This window comes from Pyrgilauda ruficollis, unplaced genomic scaffold, assembly GCF_017590135.1.
Source record: "Pyrgilauda ruficollis isolate IOZ18807 unplaced genomic scaffold, ASM1759013v1 scaffold59, whole genome shotgun sequence".
NCBI lineage: Eukaryota > Metazoa > Chordata > Aves > Passeriformes > Passeridae > Pyrgilauda > Pyrgilauda ruficollis.
Window position 1 is genome coordinate 850,891 of NW_024527599.1, and position 23,133 is coordinate 874,023.

The 23,133-nt window shown below is 47.2% G+C and overlaps 1 protein-coding gene across 18 annotated transcripts in view; it reads left to right on the forward strand.

Moving 5' to 3' along the window:
* Nucleotides 1-23,133, forward strand: part of MSI2 (musashi RNA binding protein 2) — a 199,038-nt gene that overhangs the window by 1,082 nt on the left and 174,823 nt on the right. For all 18 annotated transcript variants that reach the window (XR_005956373.1, XM_041482498.1, XM_041482495.1 and 15 more), the window contains exons 4-5: nt 44-128; nt 4,315-4,356. Coding sequence is in view for 17 of the 18 variants with exons in the window: in XM_041482498.1 (XP_041338432.1) it covers nt 44-128; nt 4,315-4,356 (127 nt within the window). In the remaining variant the exon portion in view is untranslated. The remainder of the gene's footprint in view (nt 1-43; nt 129-4,314; nt 4,357-23,133) is intronic.

Consider the following 23,133-nt stretch of genomic DNA (forward strand, 5'->3'; position numbering starts at 1 on the left):
CCCCCCCCCCCCCCGCCATCCCCTCGCTCTTTGTCTCTCGCAGAGGCTTCGGGTTCGTTACGTTCGCGGATCCGGCGAGTGTAGACAAAGTCCTGGCTCAGCCGCACCACGAGCTGGACTCCAAGACGGTAGGTGCTGCGAGGGGCTGCCCGCCGCCCTTCCCGCACGGCGGGGCCGCCACCCGGCCGCTCCGAGCCCCGCTCGGGCCGGTGCCGCGGGCGGTGCCAGGCTGTCATTGAACCGGGACCTTGCATGGCTCGGCTTTTCCCTTATATTTTTTATAGTCTCTGCCGTTTAACTTGCCAAAAGCGGTAACTTTCTTTTTTTTTTTTATTTTTTTTTTTTTATTTTTTTAAAATCGGAATTCACCCATACCGACCGCTGGCTCCTCCCCCGGCCTTATATTTTATTGAGCGGTGACATTGAAAAAGCTGTGGAGTAAAATCCAACTTTTTTTGGTGTTGGGCTGCGGCATGCTTTCTGTGGGGAACTTTGTGATTCTTTTGATTGATTATTTATGTATTGTTGAGCGCGTTTCAAGGTGGGAGTGACTTACTGTCAAACCGTGAAAGCTGCTGCTCGTGTCATTTCCCAAAGTCATTTTTTGTAGAGGTCCCCTCACCTGTGATGGCAGGGCCCCGGCGAAATGCACGCGGTAATTTATGGGAAGCTCTGCAAGAGCTGGAGAGTGGATGTGGTAGAGAAGCACAAGTCCTAATGTGTTGTTGTTTCTCCAGAGCTTTTTGCTGCTCTCAGTCTCCAGTGCATAATATAAGGAAAAAAATCCTTGTGAGATGGAGCTGATTTTTTTTTTTTTTTAAAGAAACATTACACATGTTTGGGGGTTTTTTAAACAACAATTCCACACCTGAGTTTGCCCCCTGCCCCAACACGGTGCTTTCAGTGTTGGGTCAAACAAAAGGTACTGGGCAAGTGCAGCTCTGGGCCCTGCTTTCTCCCTGTGGTCAAGGCCAAGCAAAAAGATGAAGTTTTGTGCCTCCTACTTCGTTGTAGTTTGGAGCCTGGGCAGAGCTGGGAGGGGAGGGGGGAAGGACACTGGTAGAGGTCATCAGTGCTCTGGTGCTGCTGGCTCTGGAGGGGGCTGTGTTTTGGGAAGGGAACTGTCTGCAGAGACATTCTGCTGGGCAGAGACATTCTGCTGGGCAGATCCAGCGTGGTCCCTGCTGTCACTGGGGTTTACAGGCTGTCTTCTGGGGCTTAAGGGGTTTATTTTAACCTGAGCGTGGTGTTAGGAGCAATCCTGTCTCGGTGCTGCAGGATCTCACGGGTGCCTGTGTGTGCGAGGTTATAGTTAAATGAAGAAAGGGAGAAGCAGGGAGCAAACACGAGGATATGTTCTTTTAAAAATGTAATTTATATGGGAACAAAAAGCCTAAAGCTCTTGTAGAAGCAGGTGGAATCTAGTGTTTTAATTCGACCTACAGATTCTGCTGGGCTTGCCTGAACACGAAGCCCATGCTTTCACATGCCTTAATAATTTGATTTTAGGTTTAATCAGATATGGTAAGATAACTGATTCAACCGTGCTCCTGAAATTAAACTCACCAGACTTTTCATGTACAGCTATATTCTCTATGTGTTTTTAAAGATAGATTTAGATAAGAAGAACAAAGGCAAACAGTATCTTGAACGAGAGTTTAAAAAAAAAAAAAATCATGGGAGGACACCCTGTCATATTTCTGACTATAATTAGGTCCTCCCCCAGCTTTTTTCTTGTATCACAGTCTAGTCCCTGCAATGTATTAATTTGCTCTTCTCCGGGGGAGGGGTGAAGAGCTTCACGGGGCAAATCTGCCTCGGTTTTGGTTGTGTGATAATGACTGAATCAATCCAAACACAAAACTGACCTGAGAATCAGCAGCTTCAGAGTGAAGCCCAGAGCCAGGCAGGTGCTGTCAGGCGTGTGTTTGTAGAGCATTGTAGTAACTGTTGTGCAGTATAACAAGGCATTTGACTCTGTTTCAACGTTCAGCACAGGAGGCAGATCGGTTGGGTATTGGCATGGAAACGTCGCTCTTGTTTACAGTTACGTTAAAAGCTTTGTTTAGGTAATGGCCATTCATATCAGAAATAGTATTATAGTCATTTCCTAGAGGACTTGTAGATACAGTAAGTAGAATTGTACCTAACTAACTAATTTTTTTTTTTTTTTGGTAGAACTTTGGTTTTTTTGTTTTTGTTTTCCTTTTTGGTTGTTGTTTCAATAGTTGACAGGGTTATGCAAAAGGTATGGATTTGCCACATTCGGTGCTAGTGTTTGTTTTCAAAGGCTGATGGTGTTTATGCAAAAGGTTTTGGGAAGGAAAATTCAGTTCTTTTAGAAAATCTGTCACTGTGGTGCAAGGGACTCCATGCTCTTTGAACTGACCTTCAAAAATGAATGTGTTGCTTTGGAGTTTAATGGCTCTCCCAGCTTTTTACCAGCAGGACTTTGCAGTGATGTCCCTCTGGTGGGCCTGGTGTTCTTTGGTGGGAAATCTTGTAGTTTTGGAGCAAACATAGAAAAGTGCATATTTTTCCACCTTTGGGTATCGCTGTGGAAAATCCGTACCTGTTGTATTTCCCCAGTAGACAAATGCCTAGTCAGTGCTGAATATATTTGTAGATAATGTTAATCTCTATGAAAAGGTTAGCTCTCTAGATAAATAATTTTACTTTTTATGCTTTTTGAACAATAAAATGGCATGTAATCGCTCATTTCTCAGGTGTGTCCTAAAAAAGATACAATATTTGTATCTGATAGAGGCAAATCAGTTTATCAGTTGCACATCAAATGTCTGCGGTGTTTCCCATTTTGACAAATTAATTGAGTAAAACTGCTTTTTAGGAGAGACCCGTGGTTATTTAGCAGTGACAGGAATATTTATCACCACAGGAATAACAATACCAAATGGAAACATCTCTTCTTCAGGGTTTGCTTGAAGGTGGGGGAAACACAGCAGAAACCAGACCCACACTCTAAACAAGCCCGTCCTTCTGAATGTCCTTAACCCTGTCAGCGTTAGTGGCATCAGCCGCTTGTACAGGCAGGGACAGCACTGAAAGCAGTTGCAGGTTGCACAGTTCAGGTAGGATCCAGTACTTCAGAACATCCTTTTGCAGACCCTTTGTGAGGGGATGTCTGCGTGCAGGTGCTGCTGAGAGCCAGCAGCACACAGGCGTTTGTTTTGTTGCGTTTAGGGGAGCTGTTGTTGAAAGGTCTGATGTTTTTGTTTACATCCAGCCTTCTGCCTGCGTGCTCCCTCCAAACACCACTGGGTGCCATCTCTTTGTGCCTGCGGTGGTGCCTTTTTGGTTTCATGTAATTTTTGAATGGGAGAGAGGAGTCCCTTTTTAGAGATGGCCCCCGCGGAAGTTGTGTGAGGTTGCAGAATTAGCATTTTGGAGTGTAGAGGGGACGTGCTAATTCATGCAGCGCAAGGGGAGCCAACGCTGCATCTTAAAGCAGGGCAGGGGGTAAAGCAAGGATTTTTTTCCTCCCTTTCTTTTTGTCTGTGGTGACGTGCTTCATACATGGATAGTCAATAACTCCTGAATGGAAAAGCTTTTTTAGGAAGTTGTTTACTTTTGAGTTCAGTGTGTGTATATTTCACACACATGAAACTGGTTTGTAACTTACTCTCCTTCCTTCCTGCCCCTTCCCAGAAATTCCCCTTTGGAGTTTTCCATTGCTCACATATTTTCTTTGAGAGTGAGTAAATCCGATCAGTTGGGCGTATTACTATGGAGGAGCCTCTAGACCCTCAAATGTTTCAGTTTTAATAATTGAAATGTGAATAATTTGACTTTGCTTTTGGCTTTCCTTTTTTGTGTGGTGTTGCTTGTCAGTTAGCAAAACAAAGCAGAAAAAAAGAAGTAACCTCAAACCCAAGTGCAGGAAGGGGCAGGTGTCAAAGGCACCAAGTTAAGGTGTTGGTCAGGATTGCTGACCCTCCTTCTGTGCAACCTCTAGGGCATGTGGATAGTCCTCAACATGCAGTTTTGGTGGTAGAGGCAGCACCCAGAGACTGATCCAGAGCTCCCTGAGCACCCACGGGGATTGCTGCCCAGAAGATGATGGAGGAGAAGTGCAGAAGAGATGTTTTCTTCCTGTCTTCCCATCTCCCCAGACTGCCAAACTCCCCAGGCAAACCCAGACTGTGACCTCTCATTTCCAGAGTAGCTCTGGATGACCCGGTGTGCTGAATTACAAGCCTGAGAAATGAGGGATTAATAATTCAGTGATTTAAAATCAAAATAATGTGAAATGACAACCAAAGCTACCTTGTTGATTTCCCCTTTCTTTTTCCCCAGATTGACCCTAAAGTTGCGTTTCCCCGACGAGCACAGCCCAAGGTAAGTAGGAGGATCGATAATAGGATTTCAGGCACACAGAGAATCATTGTTGCCAGGCAGTTCGGGTTGCAGCCGGGGAATTGGCAATGAAAGCTTTTAGAGCTGCTGCTGGGGGGGATCAGAGCGTGGCCGAGCCCAGGAGGCTGCTCGGTGTCCGAGCAGGGGCGCTCGCTCGGGCTGGGCAGCGCTCCCGGGGCCGGTGCTGCCGGAGCCCCGCTGCTCTGGGCACCGCGCTGTGTTTGTGGAGAGCGTTTGGATTAAGTGCAGGCTTCAGGCTTGTTTTGAGCTGAGCTTTCAGTTCTGCAGTTGTGATGGATGGGGATCTATCTCTGCCTTCATTGTCTGCAAATTTTCTTTTGTGTAACTCAAGAGACGTGCGCGGGGTTGTGCGTAAGGCTGGCATGGCAAGTTTCTGCTGAGGCTCCGAGCTCTGGGGGCCACTGGGTGTTGTTCTGTGACAGCAGGGGGACAGTGAGGTGTGAGTGTCCAGCTGGTCAGGCTGGCCGGAGCAGTGGCCTGCCAATGGTGTGGCCAGTCCTGACAATTCTGCCCCTGTGCCCCGTCCAGGTGCCACTGGCTGCCATTTCTGCTGCAGGAGCTGCCTGTGCAATACAAGTGGTTGTTGCTCTTTAGGTTGTGCCTAATGAAAACAAATCAGTTTCAAAGCCAAGCTTGCAGCGTGTGAATTTTGGAAGCCGGAGGCTGAAAGAAAACTTTTGTAATCGACTTTTTTTTTAATTTGTTTTTGAGAGTCTATTGGAAAAACTTAATTTAACTGATGTATGGCACTTGTGTATACACATGTCATCTTGGGTAACTTCAGTCTTCTGGTAAAAATGGGAGAAAAAGGCTGCAAAGTTAAACATGCAAGTCAATAAGGAAAAGTGGTTTAAAGTTGGTGGTGGGAAACTACCTGACCAACTGCCTGGGCTGTTACTGCATACAGCTTCTCATGAAAGCAAGCAGTGTAACTGGGTGTGTTGAACCATGATGTTAAGTATTGCACAAAGTAGGCATCTAGGAAAAACCCTGTGTCATTTAAAACCTCCAGGCATAGCACAGGAGAGGTGCTGGGGAGCTCTTAAAAAAACAAAAACAAAACCAAACAAAAAAGCAAACCCCAACAGCCTACTCACAGAATTTTAAACCAGACTAATGTAGGCAAATGTTTAGAGGTTCTTTTCTTCCTAGGACATATCTAATTACTAATTGGTGAATAATAGTGTGCCTGGCTTGCTTCTGCACTGAGCAAAGAGTTTATAGTGTGTGGGGCTTGTGGCTTCTGGATTATGTTGTTGGATTGATGCCATCTGTAATATACAATTTAAAGTTACCAGAATTTTGATCTTGAGCTTGATGTGCCTGTCCCCCTTCCCAATACCTTTTAAAGGTTAATTTACATTTTAAACTGTCTTTAGTGCCAGTTACCTGTTTCTACAGTGTTATTTGGAGAAGTTTGTAATGGGTACAACAGAGCTGTTAAGCTGTCCCATGTGATTTGTTCTCTAACAATTAAGGACATGTTTTACGTGGGGGATATTAGTGAGTTAAATTTTTCTGTTAAAGAATGCAAAATCAGGTTATGTTGACAAAGGGCATTTTGTTTTTCTACACATAGGGTGTTTTTTCCTTGGTTTTTGGTAACAGACATCTTTCTAGCGTGGGGCAAATGCTGGAATGGACATCAAATTCCACTCTTAGCAGGAGCTCGCTCTCTCTGGAGAGGTCAGCAGTGTCTCTTGGTGCTTTTTACACAGTTGTCCTTTCTAAAGTGTTGGGATTTCTACAGGGCACTTGAAAAAAATCTGAAGATTGAAAACAGCCTGATTTGGAGACTGGAGAAAATCAGATGCAATAAAGAGCAGATTTTACATCAATTATGGTGTATTATTCTGGCAAGCATTTCATAATCTGAATATTTTGTTTTCTGTTTTTTTAATTAGATACTGAATTAAGGTTTTGGACTTTAGTTGTTCATTTATCCCAGTTGAATAGCGAATGCTCAGCGTTAAAATGTGACTGTACTTTAGTCTAATTAACTAGCTAATGCTTGGGTCTGTGGAGATTAATGGCATTTAATGAAATGTCTCTGTCTCTCTAGGTGCAAGGGGAGAATTTGTTTTTTGTTTTGTTTTGTTTTTTTTTCCCTGAGTAATCTTCCTTCCTGGTATGTTTAGCAAAATGGGTATTTGTTTGGGATTTTTTTTTTCCTGTGCTTTTCCTGGCAGGGATGGGGACTGAGGTGAAGGAAGGCTGGGGGTGCATTCCCCCTTCTCCATCCCTCCATGCCTGTCCTTAAGGCTGAGCTTTGCCACTGCCTTTGCCAGCCCACACTCACTTGTTCCTCCCCTCCCAGCGCAGTGAAACCTTTCCTTGGGGCTTTTCAAGCCACATCTCCGCGGTTTGACACCTCTGTGCTGGTGCAGATTGGCTCCTGAGCAAGCAGTGGCAGGTTGGAGCAGCCCAGCGTTCTTCCCTGCTCTCCTGAATGACCCTGCAGAAATGCTCCGGATTGCCTCCACTGGATTACCAGGATGTGTAATCCTGCTCTCCTTGGGAAGGCCAGCACGACTCAGCCTATTGTTTTAGGAAATCTGCTGCGGGGTTTAACTCCTTGGGGTTCTGGTGAATGTGTCTCCTTCCTCGGGGCTGCTGTTCCTTGATGAAAATCTGTCTTGCTTCCATGCTGGAAGGCACTGTGTAACAGGAGATCGTTTGTAACTCTGCTGACTTAAAAAATCCTTCAAATGCAGCAGTGATGGGGTGCCAGTAGTTTTGTACCCCCTTTTGAATATTGAATACTACAATAATTGACTTACTGTTACACATAGCCTGCCATTTCTGATGTTACCTGCTCTGTTAGGTTAGAGAAGGCTTATCCAATTTAACATTTTCATTAGATAATTTCAAATGTGAGCAGTTTCCTCCCTCATCCCTCTGCCTAAGGGATTTATTTCAAAACCAAAACAACCTGAAGAGCAAAAGGACAGCAGCCTCGGTCAATGAAGTAGCTCCTTGGCCATGAAAATGTCTTTGCTGCAGGAATTTGGATGCTTTGTTGTGCAGAGCTGTGTGTGGAACAGAGGCAGGTAAAACTTCAGCCGAAGTTTCCAGTTAGTGAGGCTGCCCAGGGAGGTGTGTTTTGTGCTCAGGCTCCCCCAGAGTGGGGTGGAGGTGCTTGTTCCTCTGCACTTACCCCAGAGGTTGGGACTTGCTCCCAGTTCAGCAGGCTGGAGCTGCCTGTAGCAAGGTGCATGGGCACTGTGCATGTGCCCTGCTGGCTGTGGCTGGAGCCTTCCTGGAGTGAAAAAGGCAGGCAGGTACCTGCTGCTGCCCTGGGTGACAGGCAGGGGCTGGCACTGCCTGGTGTCCTGTCTGTGTGACCCATTGCATGTTTGTTTGGGGTCCAGGCTGCATGGTGGGGGACAGAGCTCTGGTGGCCCTTTGGTCACAAACAGCAGAAGGACTTGATTTGGTGAGAGGTGTTTTGTCTGGTGATGGGCTGGGGATGCAGGAGCCATGTCTTTATCAGGTGTCCCTGTCACAGAGGTTGGTGCAGGACTGTCCTGGCCCCTCTGTGCCCCAGCCAGCCCTGGATCTGCACGGTGCTCGTGGCCAGCTGGGTTTCCTGTCTGGCTGGCACATGGGCAGTTGTGCACATCTGGTCCTTCTTCTTGGGCAAGAGGCAGTGTCAGCAGCTCTCCTTTGGTGTCAGACTGTGTGAAGCTGCCTGTTCCAGAGCAGCAAATAGAGGGCATGCCCTTTCAGGATAACACCAGGCTAACCTGGGATTTTTTTTAAAGCTAACCAGTGGATTTGGATGTCTGATTCCAATTAAGTTAGCTGTGGGTGGGGTGTCTGCGTCCCTGGCTGTCTGATAAGCCTCAGCCAGAGAAGCAGGGAAGAGATTTTAGTCCAAAGCAAATGATGGACTCTGAAAACCAAGAGTTCTGTTTGTTTTCTCCCCTGCTTCTGCCTGTAAACTCCTCCAGGTTAGTCTTACTGCTTCCCATCTTATTTTAGGTGCCAAGTAGACTTTGAAGTTTCTTTTTTTTTTTTTCTCAAAAGAGTGTGAACTGGACACAGTAGCAGAACTCAGGATTCTTCTTTTCCTGCCACCCTTCCTTCCCCACCAGGATGTCAAGAGCAGCAGGATGTCAAGAGCACCTTTTCCCAATGATTTTTAAAAATTCTTTTTAGATTCCCCTGCATTTGCAGGTCTGGCTGGAGCAAGAGAGGAAGTATTTCCTGATCTTGGCATCAGGCATAGATGAGTAGCTTGATAATAATCATCTGTGTGCAGAGTAGTGTGAAGTGCTTCCCAGATGGTGTGGGGGATTTCTTTGGGTGGTCCCTGGCCACTGTTTGGGTGTCTTGTTCAGCCAACCTTGATGTGGATCCCTTGTCCAGGGTAAGCTGCTCCTGGAATCTGCTTCCCTCTGGCATTGGATGGTCCAGTGGAAAAGTTTCAGAGTCTGAGTGTTGGCTGATGAACCCAGCTGCAGGCAGTGGAGGATCAGGGTTTTGGAAGCCCTTGTTTTTGGGCTGGGGTTTGTGCTCTGTGTGGTGTGGCTGAGGCAGAGGGTGACCTCTGTCCTTGGATGTCACAGCCAGAGGAGGAAGGGCTGTGCAGAGCCTTCTGTGGAGTGCAGTGAGTTCTGTCAGGAACAGGAGTGGGCTGGATTTTTATAACTGTTGTATGTTGGAGATGTAAACATGTATTTCTTCTCCCCAGTCACTCAGGTAGATTGTTCATGTTGTCCTGAATCCCCACAGACTGTCTTGTGCTTGTTAAAATGTCTGTATTTCCATTCTCATTGCCTAAGGATGTCTTTCATGTTAGGAATAGTCCTAATGTACTTTCCTTCCCTTTGACGTACTGCTAACTAAAAATTAAAATTGAACACTGTCTAACATGGGATTTTTTTAAAAAGGAGGTTCTACATTACCTGTGTTTTCCTGAATTGTTGGATTATTTTTAATGGCACCTACCAGGTGACTTTTGTGCACTTGTAAATGCCAGGAAAGGTTCTGAGGTAGGGAGGTCAGGGAAATGGAAGGAGAGCAGCATGCTAACACCCCTGTGCATCCCCTGTGCTTCCAGATTGAGTACATCTCCTCTGCAAAGTGCTGAGCCTTTATCAGCCCGGGGGTAGGTCTACTAATGACTGATCTAAAACCATCAAATTCATTTATTTGTCACTGCCAGTGACAGGCCAGTTAATGCTAATGGATTCTTTTTTTAGCCTGTTGACTCTGGTGATAGTCTCATAAATATTGTGAAATCCAAAGCATTAAGGCAACTTGGAACTTATTTTGAGAGGAGAGCCACTGAAACAGGGCAAGGTGGGGCGTGTGCATCAAGATGTAAGTTGTGCTGAGAAGGAGCAAAGAACAATTCTAGTTCATTAAGCTCTACCTTGAGTCTTGCTGTTCCTAATAGTTATTTGACTTTTCAGTTGTACTTAAGTGTTCTCTTCAAACACATTTTGGGTCATGCTGGAAAGTGAAGAGAGGCTGTAAATAGTCAGTCATCTTAGGGAAAAACAGCTTGTTTCAGAAAATGGTTCATCTCAGGGGCAGAGTCTTCTCTGCCCCTATTGTGTGAAAGCACTTAAGCATATACTTAAGTTGGCATGAGCATGTGGGTAAGTGCTTTGCTGAATCAGCATGGGCTCAAAGCACATTATTAAATGCTTTGTTGAACTGTGAAGCCCATAGCAGAAAAAGATTAAAAGATTACTTTGTGTATTTGACAGGACTTTGTATATGGTCAGTTCCATCACTTCTCCTTCAGATAGGCAGTTTTATCTCTCTCATTTTCCCCCCTCCACTGGAGGATCTCACTCACAAGAAAATACTATTCTGCTGTTTCCTCAAAAAACTGATTACAAGGTCAGTGTAGCATCAGACTTAAAAAAAAAAAAAAGTCATTATTGAAGCTTAATTTGGTCTCTAGCTCTGAAATCACACGTTCTGTTTGCCTTAGTCACTGGAATAATTCTGTAAACTATGTGAGTAGTGTTCAACGTGGCCTATGATTTTTATGATGTTATTGCTGTAGAAATTGTGGTTTGCTGAGTAATTTGAAAGTTACTGTGAAACTTTGTAGCCAGATCAGCATGCGGTATTAATAAGTTACTTCTAAACTTTGGCATTTTACTGCTCTCCTGTTGAAAGTATTTCTTGTATTTTTTGAGTGCAGAGAAAATCTGAAGAATGTTGGGAAGTTGTTCTCCCCTGCTCAGTCATTCCCTGTGCTGGGACATCTGCAGCTGGGTTTATTGTTGTGACTGAGTGGGATTAAATTAAGATTGGGAACTTTGTATTATAAAGAAGGACCCTGCTAAAGCTTATGCAATTCTGCATATGAGGAATAGTCCCAGAGACCTCAGTGAGCACAGTGAGATGCAGACAAGGCTCCTTAATATGTTGAAGTGTACGTGGCAGGAAGGGTGAAGGAAAAGAAGTATTGACAGCAGCAGAAAACGCCTTGCCTCTGCCCTGCCCTCCCCCAGCAAAGACTTGCATTAATTTCCCATTGACTCTGATGTACAATGGGGAAGAGGTTTCAAGCTGACTGCAGGGGCAAAGGTCCAAGAAAACTACTGTAGCAAGAACTGATGCAGAGTGACAGTAATGAGGTGGCCTGGCAGGTGGGAGGGAAAAATGGTGGGGTGGGGGAAAGAAACTAATATCTGGTGAATTAAGTAGTTCCCAGGGTTTGAAGTTGTTAAGTCTGGTTTTATTTTCCTTCGTGTGTGCCACACAACTGTGGGATGGGGCTGGGCAAGGCTCCTTGGGTCCTGGTGCAGCTCCAGCCCTGCTGGGGTGCTGGCATGGCCCAGAGGGTACAGAATTCCTCTGTAGTGCTCCCCAACCTGTGCTGTGCTGTTTTAATCAGTGTTTTAGTGTTCCTGACTCAGAGCTCATCTTTACGTTGTTCTGTGGGTCAGTTTTGCATCAAAGAGAAGGTGAGGAGCACAGGGTGAAGGAGCGTTTTGAAGTCTGGGTTTATTTAAAATAGGGACTGTGAAGTGCCAAACAAGACTTACAGCTTTTTGAATGCTGGTGTAAAGAGAATGCCTGCTGGATAGACAGTCTGGGGAGGCTTTAACCACTTGGTGGATAAACACTGTTCAGGAATCTTCCCAAAGGGTGATGTGGTGTGATGTGAAAAGAGGTTGCAAGGAGCTGGGCATTTGTCCTAAGTCCCTGTGAATCCTGGAGATTGCCACTGGACTGGGAGGTGTTGCCCAAGTCAGGGGCCTGGTTTATGGCAAAAGCTTGCCAGCTGCAAGCCCTCAGCACTGGCAGGTTTGGTGGTTGTTGCACTGCTGGAAGAAGGTGTTGCTGAAGGGGATGTTGCCAGGGATTCTTCTGCAGTGCTTGCAGAACAGGGAAGCTCCTGTTTTGTTATCCTTTTGGCTGCGTTACCAGTCATTTATGTTCAGAGCTGTGCTGGTGCAATTCCCTGCTCCAAGCCCGGGCTGTGTGCAGGGCTCCATATGTACACAGAGCATTTATCCTTTTGCCAAAGGTTTGCCAAGTGCTGTGAATGAGTGTAGAGATGTTTCTTTGCCGGTGAAATTCGCCTACTTCTGCTGTTGTATTTGGCAGACCTACAGAGCCTATAGCAGCATGCTGTGTTCAGTGAATTGTGGGAGGGAGCAGAAAACATTGAAAACAAATCCAAAGGTAATGCTGAGATGGGAAATACGATAGGAATTTTCTGAGGATGGGGGGCATTGCCTGGGTATTGTCTGGGACTGCTATCAGCCATTGTGTTGGATGGTGTCAGGTCTTCTTCTCTGCTGTGTCCTCAGGGTCCCTGAGAGCTCTCCTGTGAGTGCTGAGCAAGCCCTGAGACCACTACAGCAAAAACTGTTGGCTTCTCACAGCAGGAGTTCCCTGTTCTCAAAAAGTCTCTACTGTAAAATGCTTGGGGTCGTTTTGATTGATGTGCACCAGCCATCTCATCTTCCTCCCCCGTCACTTTCTGTAGGTCAGCTCTGAGACTCCGGCCCTGGAGGGGTGTCCTGCTGAATACACACCCAGCATTTAACTGTACCCTCTTCAAACACTGCCTGCTGAAAAACACCCTCATAAAACCTGCTATGGAGATGTCCCAGGCCCACTGTTGGCTGGGCTTGAGAGCTGAGGAAGCAGAGTCGCTGTTGGTCAGACTCTGGTGGTCTTGGCCCGGCGTGCAGGAACCCAACTAAGGCCCTGGTGGGCCTGGTACTGCTGCTGCCATTGAGGCTGGAGATGAAGGGTCAGAGAATAAAGGGCAGCAGGGGATTATGCAGAGATCTGAGCGTGGCAGGGAGCGCGGCTGCTTCCTGACACGGCGTTTGGTGCCGTGGCAAACGGCCGCCTCTGCGTGAGGGGATGTTGGCAGCATCCCTGGGCGCCGGGGAGGAAGTGTGGGAGGCAGAGCAGCGCTGTACGCTGCCAGCTCTTGATGTCATTTGTCTTTGAGGGGTTAACCTGGGGTTTTTTGTTGTTTTTAACGGCTTTTGACTGTAAAATTGGTGAGGGAGGCCCTGACTGGAGCGGCAGTGCTCCGGTTCAGGCGGAGGCTGTAACTGCTGAGGTTCCTGCCCGAGGTTCCTGCCGTGTGCCAGCACTTCCCTGCTCCATACAGGGGAAGCAAGATAAGGATGTGAGGCCACAGCACGTGAAAGGTAGCTGGTGGTGTGAATTATGGCTCACGCTGGTCTCATGGCTGCACACCAGCCTGGGGGCTGGGGCACAGTGCTGGGGGCAAGGGGGGAGCTGCCAGAGGACTGTGGTGGGCTCGGGGGGCCGCCCTCAGTAAGGGAGGAGAGGGGGAGCACACTGAGCTGCAGGTGTCCTGTCTGCCTCCTTGGCTGCTCTTCCCCACAGCCATGCCGGGTGCTCAGCCATGCCAGACACTCCTCTGGGGCCGGCTGGCTCCTCTGTGCCACAGGCCGTGCCCGCAGGAGCAGCTGGGATGGATGGCTGCCCTGGTGCCCCGGGCCTGTGCAGACAGGGATCCTGTCCTGTTTGCAGAGCTCTGGGGACAGGCTGCCCCAGCACCCCGAGCCTCTGTGCCCCCCACGCCTGCCAGGGGGCATTTCCTGCCCCAGCCCACCTGGGACCCCCGGGGTGGGTGGCAGTGGGAACGTCCTGCCACGGCACCTCTTGTGCTCTGAACTCCTGCCTCACGTAATCCCAGGAGCTGGGATCGAAGCAGCAGGCTCTGTGTGACATGCCTGGCAATTTATGTATGAGGAGGGAATTGTGATGGTCCTGTGTGATTTTTATTTTCTCCCCTCTCTTTTTCATCTGGTCACAGCCACTATGTCATTAATCTTCCTGATCAAATACAGTGATAGTTGAAAGTCTTTCACAGTTATGATTCCCCCAAAGTTTTGTGAGCATGGCTTTGATTTTGTGGTAGTCATAAGAAGTCAGTTTAGATTTCTGGACCCCTTTTTGTAGGTATTTCCAGTGGATATTTTAGTAGAGGCATTTGTCTTCTCTCTCGATTAAGCATGTGCATGCAATAGGAAAAGAACAAAACAGGGGATAGAAAAAAATATTAAAACAATTCAGTTACCAGTCCAAAAAGCCTTAGTGCTAAAGAGCCATGAAGAAGCTTTATTGGAACTATAATTGCAGACATAAGCAGTGATTATCTGTCTTCGTGCCTTTATAGTCCCCATCACTGTCATCTGAACGCATGAAGCTGATGATAGTGTGAGCAGAACATTATTCAGCTGGTGCTGTGTAATCCTGATCTCTTGCAGTGTGTGGAAAGTATCATAAAGAGTCAATTTATTTGAAAGTGATGGGGAGAGAAGCAGGTAGGAGAGGACAAGTATTGTTGCAGAACACCTTACTCATGAATCTTATTTCATCTTGCTTGCAGCTGAAGGAATGCAGGGGCAGGGTAAACTTCTTACATGGACATGGTCAGACAAATATTGCTGCTTCTTAATGTTCTTAGAGGTCTTGGGCAGGTGCAGCCCTTCGTTGCTGAAGAGTGCCTTGGTGTGTTTCCTTGAAATGCTCTAAATTGGCTCCAGCTGGGAGAAGGGCAGCAGCACCTGTTTGTCTCACATTCCTGAGAGCTGGAGATTGTCGGATCAAGGCAGAGAAACGGATGCTGCCAAGCACTTCTTGAGGTGGAACAGAGATCAGAGAGCAAGTCCTGAATTTCCTGGCTGATTATTGGTGCTGGTTATGCAGGTGAAAATGTGCTCTGGGCTGTGAAGAGGCAGAGGGAGGAGGAGGAGGTTTGGTGGTCGGGCAGCTGAAGCAGGAGCAGCGTGTGCCCGCTCTGGATTTGGCACTGGTGGGTGAGCCCAGCACTGGGCACAGGTGGTTTGAGTTAGCCTGGTCAGCTGGGGCTCTGCTGGTCTCTCCTGTCCGTTGCTCCCCTGCTGTGCTGCTGATTAGGCAGGTGTGCCCTCACCTGAAACCAGTTACCAGGCCCCCAGTTTTGGTTGCAGACACCTGCTCTGGTGCAGGTAGTGCAGGGAGCCAGAACGGCTGTGGTCTCCTCACGGACAGTCCACCATGGTCTGGGGCTGCTTTGAGCCATAAGAAGGTAATGCTTTGGGGGTGATTTTTGGGGTGGGAGAGGCATTTGTTCAATGGGAGACTGGTTATGCTTTTTTTCCTTTTTTTCCTGAAGTTTGCCCGCGGTGGCTCTGCCGGCAGTGCCGGGCTTTGGGCTCCTCTGGCAGCAGCGCTGCAGAAATGAGGAGTATCATTGTGTTTTATTGTGGCTTCTAAGAAACGCAGCGTGTTTGTGCTTCGGGGAGCCCCAGGGGCTTTGTTTTTCACCAGGCCTGAGCTATTCTTCAGCAGAGCCTTCCTGGAGCGTGAGCCAGTTCTGCCCATTAGGACCGGGAGACGGGCCTGACTGATTTCTGCTCCCTGCTGCATAATAAATCTGATACTAAAATTAGTGTTGGTCTCCCTAGGCCATAATTCTTGCTGAGATTATAGAGAATCGTGTGTGCAGAGAGGAACTGTGGTTGTATGTGTTTGGGTTTTTTATATAACCTTGAGTGTCCAATTTCCAGGTTTTTTACTTAACCCCCCTCCCCATCTTTTTCCCCTTTTCCTCTCTTTTGGGAAGTGCTTAGCCTTTCTGTGTGTTTTGGCTATTTAAGCCTCTGTCACTGCAGGCAGATGAGTTCCTTGGGAGCTCTTCTGAAGGTTTTGTAATTGAGTCTTTTACCACAGCGACAGGATATTATTAACCTTCAGTAAAGCAATTTATTTCATACTCCTTTGTGGGGATAAGCCTTTTTTCCCCCAGGAAAATATGTACGTGGAAAGGGTTTTGCGTACAGAGGTAGCTCAACTTGCAGCAGTGATTATGATTTTAGGAAAATTAATAATTTACATGAAAAATAGGCAGTTCTGTTTGCATCAATTTAGAAAAAACCTTTGGTCCTGAATGATCCCAGTCCTGACCAGTGTTTTATTTTCAAGAACAGACTTATTGCCTGTTGGTGGCTTTGAAAAGAGGTTGTGTTTCATGTTAGAGCTCTTGATATTTAGCCTGTGTGAGCAGTAAACCATTTTGCTGTGGTCTTTCAGATGGCCTTAAGACTGACCTGAGAGCTGTAGGGAGGAGTTCCTGACGGGGTCTCCCTCTGGGCATGGCCTTTGCCCTGAAATCAAATGCAGACTAGTCCAGAAGTCGTTAAAGATTGGGTAGCTGCTAGAAAGGCAATTCCAGGCAGCGGGGGAATGCTGGCTAAGTGGCCAGCCTGGCTGAATCCCTTGTGCTCTCTTGAGCACAGTGACAATGGCACCGCTCTGGGGTTCAGGGGATCCAGGCTGGGGTGTCATTGCAGCTCCCTGCACCCCGGTTTTTATTTTAGAAAGAGGATCAGAATATTTCTTTCTGCGTGTCTAGTTAAGACTTTTTACTTCAGTATTCTGTTAACTTTAAAAAATTAAATTAACAACGCACTTGTCCTGTCGTTCAAGATACTTGAAAACTCTGCGCTGTGGCAGCGCTGCTTTCCAGGGAGTTCACCACACCTTGCAGGAGGAATGTGTGATTTTGGCAATTATATCAGATGAAGTAGGGGTGTTATTCCCACATTATACAACGGAGCTTGGACGAGAGGCAGAGTGCTTTGTCCAGAGCTTTACGTTTATTAACACACTCGAATCTCTTGGCGCCGTGTGGAGGCTCTAATTGCAGAGTCATCATTTCCCCTCTCCAGCTGAATGCTGCTGCCTTGGAGTGAAGTGGGCAAGCCCCGTGTCTGTGGGGCTCCTGGTAGCCTTGGGGAGGGCTGCCCAGGCACCCTCTCCTGCTCTTCCTGTGCTGTTCTGCGTGTGCTGTGTGGTTTGGATACAAACTCCCAGTGCCTCTTTGGTGGTTCCAGCCCTTTTCCATGAGATGGGCTTTTCCATCTGTGTCAGAAGGCTGTTCCTGTGCAGCTGGGCAGCACTCACCTGCTGCACCTTGGCATGCAGGCTGCCCATGGCAGGGTCTGCAGCTCTGCTGAGGGTTGTTTTGGGCTCAGGAGAAAGGATGGGCACACTGTGGCGTCTGGGGTGTCCTGCTGGGAGCAGGTCCTGCCCAGAAATGTGTTTTGTGGGGAGCCCTGGGTGCCCACTGTCCCGTGGCTGTGGGTTCGTGGGATGGACCTGCCCCTTCCTGGCAGCTCGTGTTTTGTGTCAGCAGTGAACTGAGACTTCTGAAAACACAGATGAGCACCATGGTTTGCTTTTGTCCTGCAGCCTCGCCATCCCTGGCTGGCTGAGCAGCCTGTGCTGCAGGGGACAGTCCCCTCCAGAATGCCCTGGGTGCCTGGCCTGTGCTCAGCCCCGTGGGAAAGGGCCCTTTTTGCTGGGTGGTCCTTCAGCCTCCCCTAAAGTTCCAGAGACATGTTACATGAGAGAAAATGTTTTTGTTACGGAAAGACTTCCTGGCCCCTTCACATGCTGGTTTTGTAAAACTTTGCAGCTGGTAGATTTATTCTTAAATCTTCAACCAGAGAATCTTTCTATTTTAAAAATGCTTAAAATATATTTTGCCCCCTTTTTTGCTCTGTTGTTGTAAATGAGCCCCACAATCCCAATTTTTTTTTTTTCTTTAAATCTTCCCCACCAGAGATTTAATTAAAATATTGTGAAAGGCAGTCATTGAAAATGAGAAACCTTTTGAGTGGAAGGCACCCTGATTTCCCTCTGCAGAGCTTTTTGTCACCATAGAGATGAAAAGAGAAGCTCAAAATTGCACTTTCCCCTTGTGTGTTGCTGCTGAGGGGCCGTGGCTGCAGGTAGCAGCTGCACTGAGATCAGCAGGGCTGGCTGGGGCTGAGGCTTTAACTCTTTGCAGGGCACGAGCACTGGGTCGGGATTTCCTTCCCTGCTGGAAGCATTTTTCTTAGTCTATTATTCTGTTTTAATTTCCTGTACTTCGGGGCTGGAATTTTATCTGGGTTTGTGGAGGGAAGGAAGGCAGAGGCCCATCCTTTTGTCTCCATAAATCATAACTCAGCACCTCTGAGCACAGCAGAGTCCAGTGGGTCTGCTCCGAGCGCTGCCACGGCGTCCTGAAGGAGTGTGTTGGCATCCCACTTGTTATCCCACATCCGCCTTTTGAATTTTATTTCTTAAAATTTTTTTTAGTACATAAATCATAATTCTTCTTTAGGATTCAAGCCAGTCTGATTCTCACTTAAAATAGCAAAATGTTGGGCTTTTTTGTTGGTGTTCTTTTAAAATCAATGGGTTAATGGTATCTTTTTTTTCCTTCCAGTAACCCCTCTGGAAGTGTAGGGATTACTAAATCAAAAATACATGCTGTGAGTGGTAAAACTGCTCTGCTACAGTTTCAAAGACAGTCCCACAAATTGAAGATTATTGGAGGGGACATGACACTGGGCAGTGTTATGCTTTTAATCATTTTAAAAACAAATTTTTCTCCCTAATCGAGTGAAGAGCAGGCTCAAGTGGATTCTTGGCACAAACATCTCAGACAAATGAAAGTAAAATGTGTATTGAAGCTGTCTGCTGTTGTATATTTTATACCATACCTGTTGTGGTGACTGATCTCAAATGGGTGCAGTGGTTTAATTTTAAGCTGTTTGGGTGAGACCTGTTGTGTTTAAACTTTCAGATAGAAAGTGAACATAACCCATGTAATGGTGTTATTAATGGGCAGTATTACTAAATTGTAAGTTGCAAATTAATGGTTTAACTCTGTGACTAAATATACAGCTGTGTTCTTGTGTAATGTTACAAGACAAAATTAGATCAAGTATTTAAAAACAGAAGGGCCTCATCCAAACCCAGTGGGTGCCTTCCCAGGGACTTCATTGGGCTTTTCCACCTGCAGTCAGGGTGCAGGCCTGTAGCCCCAGCACAGTCACTAAAATGGGTGTGTGCCCTCCACAGTGGGCTGTTAACATCTGATTACCCAAGGTGCTCATTTGTTTGGAGCGAAATAATGACGTTACTTGTTTCCATGGTGGTGGGGACTTGCTTGGGGTCAGCATGTGCCTCGTGGAAGCGATGCTGTTGTCTGTGTGTGTCTGAGTTCCTGCAGGATTGTATATTAATTTTTAAATGAAACAATATTTGGGAGCTAGGCTTGGCTCTGATGCAATTTGCCCTTGTGCTTTCCTTGACTGTTGCTAATAAGAAGTGCTGGCCTAAATCAGCGTCTTGAGGAATCATCGATTTGCTAATTGCAGATAATCAAGTCCCTGCTCCCTGCTCATGCTGAGACCACTTTTGTTTCCTGCCATTCTGGCAGGATTCGGGCAGCATCTCCCAGCCTTTGACGTAACCAACAAAGTGGGTTTGGAGCACCCACGTGGCTCATTCTCAGAGGTGACAAAGTTATTGGTACTCAGGCTTGATGAATGAGGAGCTGTGATACCGCTGACCTTTCTGGCCAAAATGAGCTGTGGAGGTCAGAGCTGGGGCAGGGGATGTTCAGAGAGCTGTGGTGGCAGAGCTGTGCAGTGCTCACCTTGGTTATTGCAGTCCTGGGCAGTGTCTGTCGACATCAGCCTCCTGAAATTGTTCTGAACGTGTGTCCCCTCTGTGTTCAGCTAGGGGGGATGTTCCTGTGAGCTGTAGACTTCACAGAGTGTTTAGAATGATGCAGAGGCTGATGAAAATTTGTGTCCCTTGGTTAGCACAGTCAGGAGGGTTGAGGACAGGAGGCTGCTGCTCTGGTGGCTTCTCCCGGGCATCCTGGCCTGTGGGCATGGCAGGCTGTGCGTGGTGATCTGTGTTCTCTCCATGTCCCCGAGCCCTCTGCCCATCAGGCCTTTTTCATTCCCTGGCTGGATCACGTCTCACTGCAGGCTGGTGAGCTTTTCTGATGACTTCATGTAGAATAGCAGTTTATCTGAGACCATGAGAAAACAGGAGGGAAGTGAGAGCCTTTCTGAGGAGGATCCCGTTAGCTGATGGGCATTGTCCTTCCGTAGGTGTTGGTCCTCTGGTCAAGGAGAGCAGGGCAAACCCTCTGAAACCCCTCGCTTGGCAGGTCAGGAGCTGGAGCATACTGCCTTGGCTGAAGGGTTTTGGTGGAATAAGGGTTTTCTGTGCAGTCCACGTGGCTGGGAGCTGCTGCTGTGTCAGGGCAGTGTGTGCCTCAGAGCTGGAGACACAGGTCTGCTGTGCCCAGTGCTCGCTGCAGGGATCGTGCTCAGCTGGCAGAGCCCAGCTGCCCAGAGCCCTGTCCCCTGCTCTGGGCTCTCTTGCTGCACACAGGGGTGGCAATGCCCTGTCAGGAGTCCCAGGGACACCCAGTGTGTGCTCCCAGCCTGGGTGGCTGCAGGTGCCAGCCCCGCTGCCCCTTTAAAGCCACAGCAGAGGAACAGATGATCACTGGGCAGCTTAGGTTACATAATCTCTTTTGGGTTTAATGTCAGGCCTCCCTGAGCCCCGTCCAGTGCCAGCTCCCAGTCTGGCTCGTAATACTCCCGAATGTCCTTTTAATTTTTATTAATAGTTCTCTTACTGTAGTGTTCCCTCTGCCTGGTTTTGTGCGCTGTGCGTGCCTCGGAGTTCAGTGCTCTGCCCTCTGAGGCATCCACTGCCTGGGCTTCCTGCTCCTGCCCCAGCCTGGAGCCTTTCCCACGGGTCTTCTTTGCTAGTTCCAGAGGGTTTTTTCCAAAGGTGTTGTGGCAGGAGGATTGTCCAGGGTCATAGCCTGTGTGGATTTGGCTCTTCTCCTTTGTCAACAAAGCTGGTGAGGCCTGGGAGGGCAGAGCCTGGTCAGAGCAGACCTGGACAGTGGTGCTGAAAGTGATGAAGGTGATGGGGAAGATGAGACAGCAGAGGCCACAAGCTCTGGCTCCACCTGGATGGGCTCTTACTCTTTGTGAGCACAGATTTGTCAGCTGGACTAACTTTTTTTCAAGTTTAGTTTGTTCATGTCTAAATGAGCTGGTTTGTTTCTGTATTGAGTTTGTATCTTCTGTAAACAGAGTTCAAGCTCCTCACTGTTCTTCTCTGATGATCACTTGGATGTAGTAAAGATCAGCAGTTCTGTGGAGACAGAGCAGCAGTGATTTTGGGTGCTGAAGAGCTGTGTGTTTCAGAATACCAGTACTTTTTTGCTCATCCCTGATTCCATAAGTAGGTGCCTCTGCAGGTATTCTCCACTCCTGCTAGGATAGCTGCTAATTCTGTGTGTGTCCCTTGATGGCTGGTGTCTGAAAGCCACTGATTGATTGTTTAGTATTTAAAAGAATAACATGATTAAAATATATGCAGAGGGAAGAAGGAACTGAGATGTTAACTAGGAACAAAGTAGAAATCACAGAACAGGTGTTGTTAAAGAGGACGTGGTTGAGCAGCAGCATCAAGTCCTTGGATTACTTCTGCATTCCCTGGGACAGCTTCCCTTACATTAGCTCCTGCATGACATTCCGTGCCAGTTACATAGCTGAAAAATATTGCAGGGAAGATTTTTAATGCATTGTGAACATCAGTGTGTTGTAGCAGCTGCTTGAAAAATGAATAATAAAGCCCTGAAGAGCAGAGTGCAGTACCCAGACTGTTCTGTGTGGCTGCTTTGGGAGCATGCTGGACCAAGGCAGGACTCTGAGCTCCTGGAGTGTTTTACTCCCCTCCTTTGATTTAATTTTACCACTTAAAATGATTTCTTTGCTGAGAGGGGGAGGATGGATCTGTTTAGTTTCTTTGGAAGCCTCAGCAGACATTGCCTTGGCCACCTCACACACCAGTAGCTGGTGCTTCCTGAACTCTTCCTGTGAGTAAAGCATGGAGCAGAACTGATAATGCCATCGTGATCCTGACTGTGAGCCAAACTGTGCAAAATCCAGTGGCGTGTCTGAATGGCTAAAAAAGCCCAAAATAAATCACAAAGTGCTGATAATACAGTCACTGCTGCTGTTTGCCACAGGGGTGGACTGCAGTCTGTGATCCCTGGGTGAGTAAGTCTCTAAATTGTATTCAGAGATGGTGTGTGGTGTAGCTGGAGTACCACAGCATCACTGCTGTGTAGCATCAAGGAGCAAGAACCCAGCACTATTGTTTTATTTTGTTTGTTTAATTTTATTTATTTATTTATATTTATGTGCTTTTTGGGCTGTGGCATTTTGCTAGTAGATCTGTGCAAATGAAAGTCAAGACCAAGATGTGTGGGGAACATTAATTTTATTTTATCTATAAATATATGTATGAACACACACATAATGGGTGCCAGAATCTCTTACATATTCGTGTTTGTTCAAGTGTACAAAAAATGTGATTGACACCACTGAAAAGGGAGAGGGAAAACGAAATGAGTTATAGCTTTTGGTCCCTAAACTGCCATTTCTTAGTGTATCCTAGAAAAGCCTTTGCCCTAATGGTGCTGAGCAATAAATAACACAGGGAAGAGTAATAGCTGCCTATGGTAGCAAATTATAGTTGATTTATTGCACATAATATATACAGGTGCAGCTAATTTAATTAAACACAAGACCTTTTAAATGCTGTAAAGCCATCCCTCTCTAAAGCCAATCAGCACTGTGGTGCTGTAATAAGGCTTTAAGTGAAATAAGCAGCATTACAAGCACAGTTCTATTGGTCTGATCAGCCTTGCATGTGTTTGAGGGAGGGAGTATTTTTCCATAACCATTAAAGCCACTTTAAGTCAACTTATGCCATGACAAAGTCCAATTTAATGTACTGATGGAAGTTATCCCATTTCTGCCTCATCATGGAGCAGCAGCTCCCATGAAGCAGCATATGTAGCTTGTTATTTTCTTGGCCAGCTGAGGGGTGCTGTGCAGGGGTGGAGGCTTGGATGGTGTGGGATCTCACCCTGGGGATGGGAACAAATAACAAACAGAAGTCCTGCTTCCCTGGAGCCTCTCTGTTTGCTAGTGGGTTGTCTCCTATTCATGCCCCATCTGAGATGGGAAAAAAGGGGCTGTGGAAGCTCCTGTAGAAGAGCTCGTACACCACAGGATCCTGAAAAGGCTTGGGATGGAAGGGGCATTATTAAAGATCACCCAACCCTCTGCCTCCACTTGCTACATCAGGTTGTGCTGAAGAGCTGCCAACCTGGCCTGGAACATTTCCAGGGATGGGACAGCCACAGCTTCTGTGGGCAGCCTGTGCCAGGGTGTCCCCACCCTCACAGGGAAGAGTTTCTTTCCAATATCCCATCTAACCCCGTCTTCTGTCAGTGTGAAGCCACTGCCCCTTGTCCTGCCACTGTCTGCCCTTTCAAAAACTCCCTCTCCATCACACAGGTGAGCACAGGCAGCACTCTGGGCTAAGTTGTCTGGGATT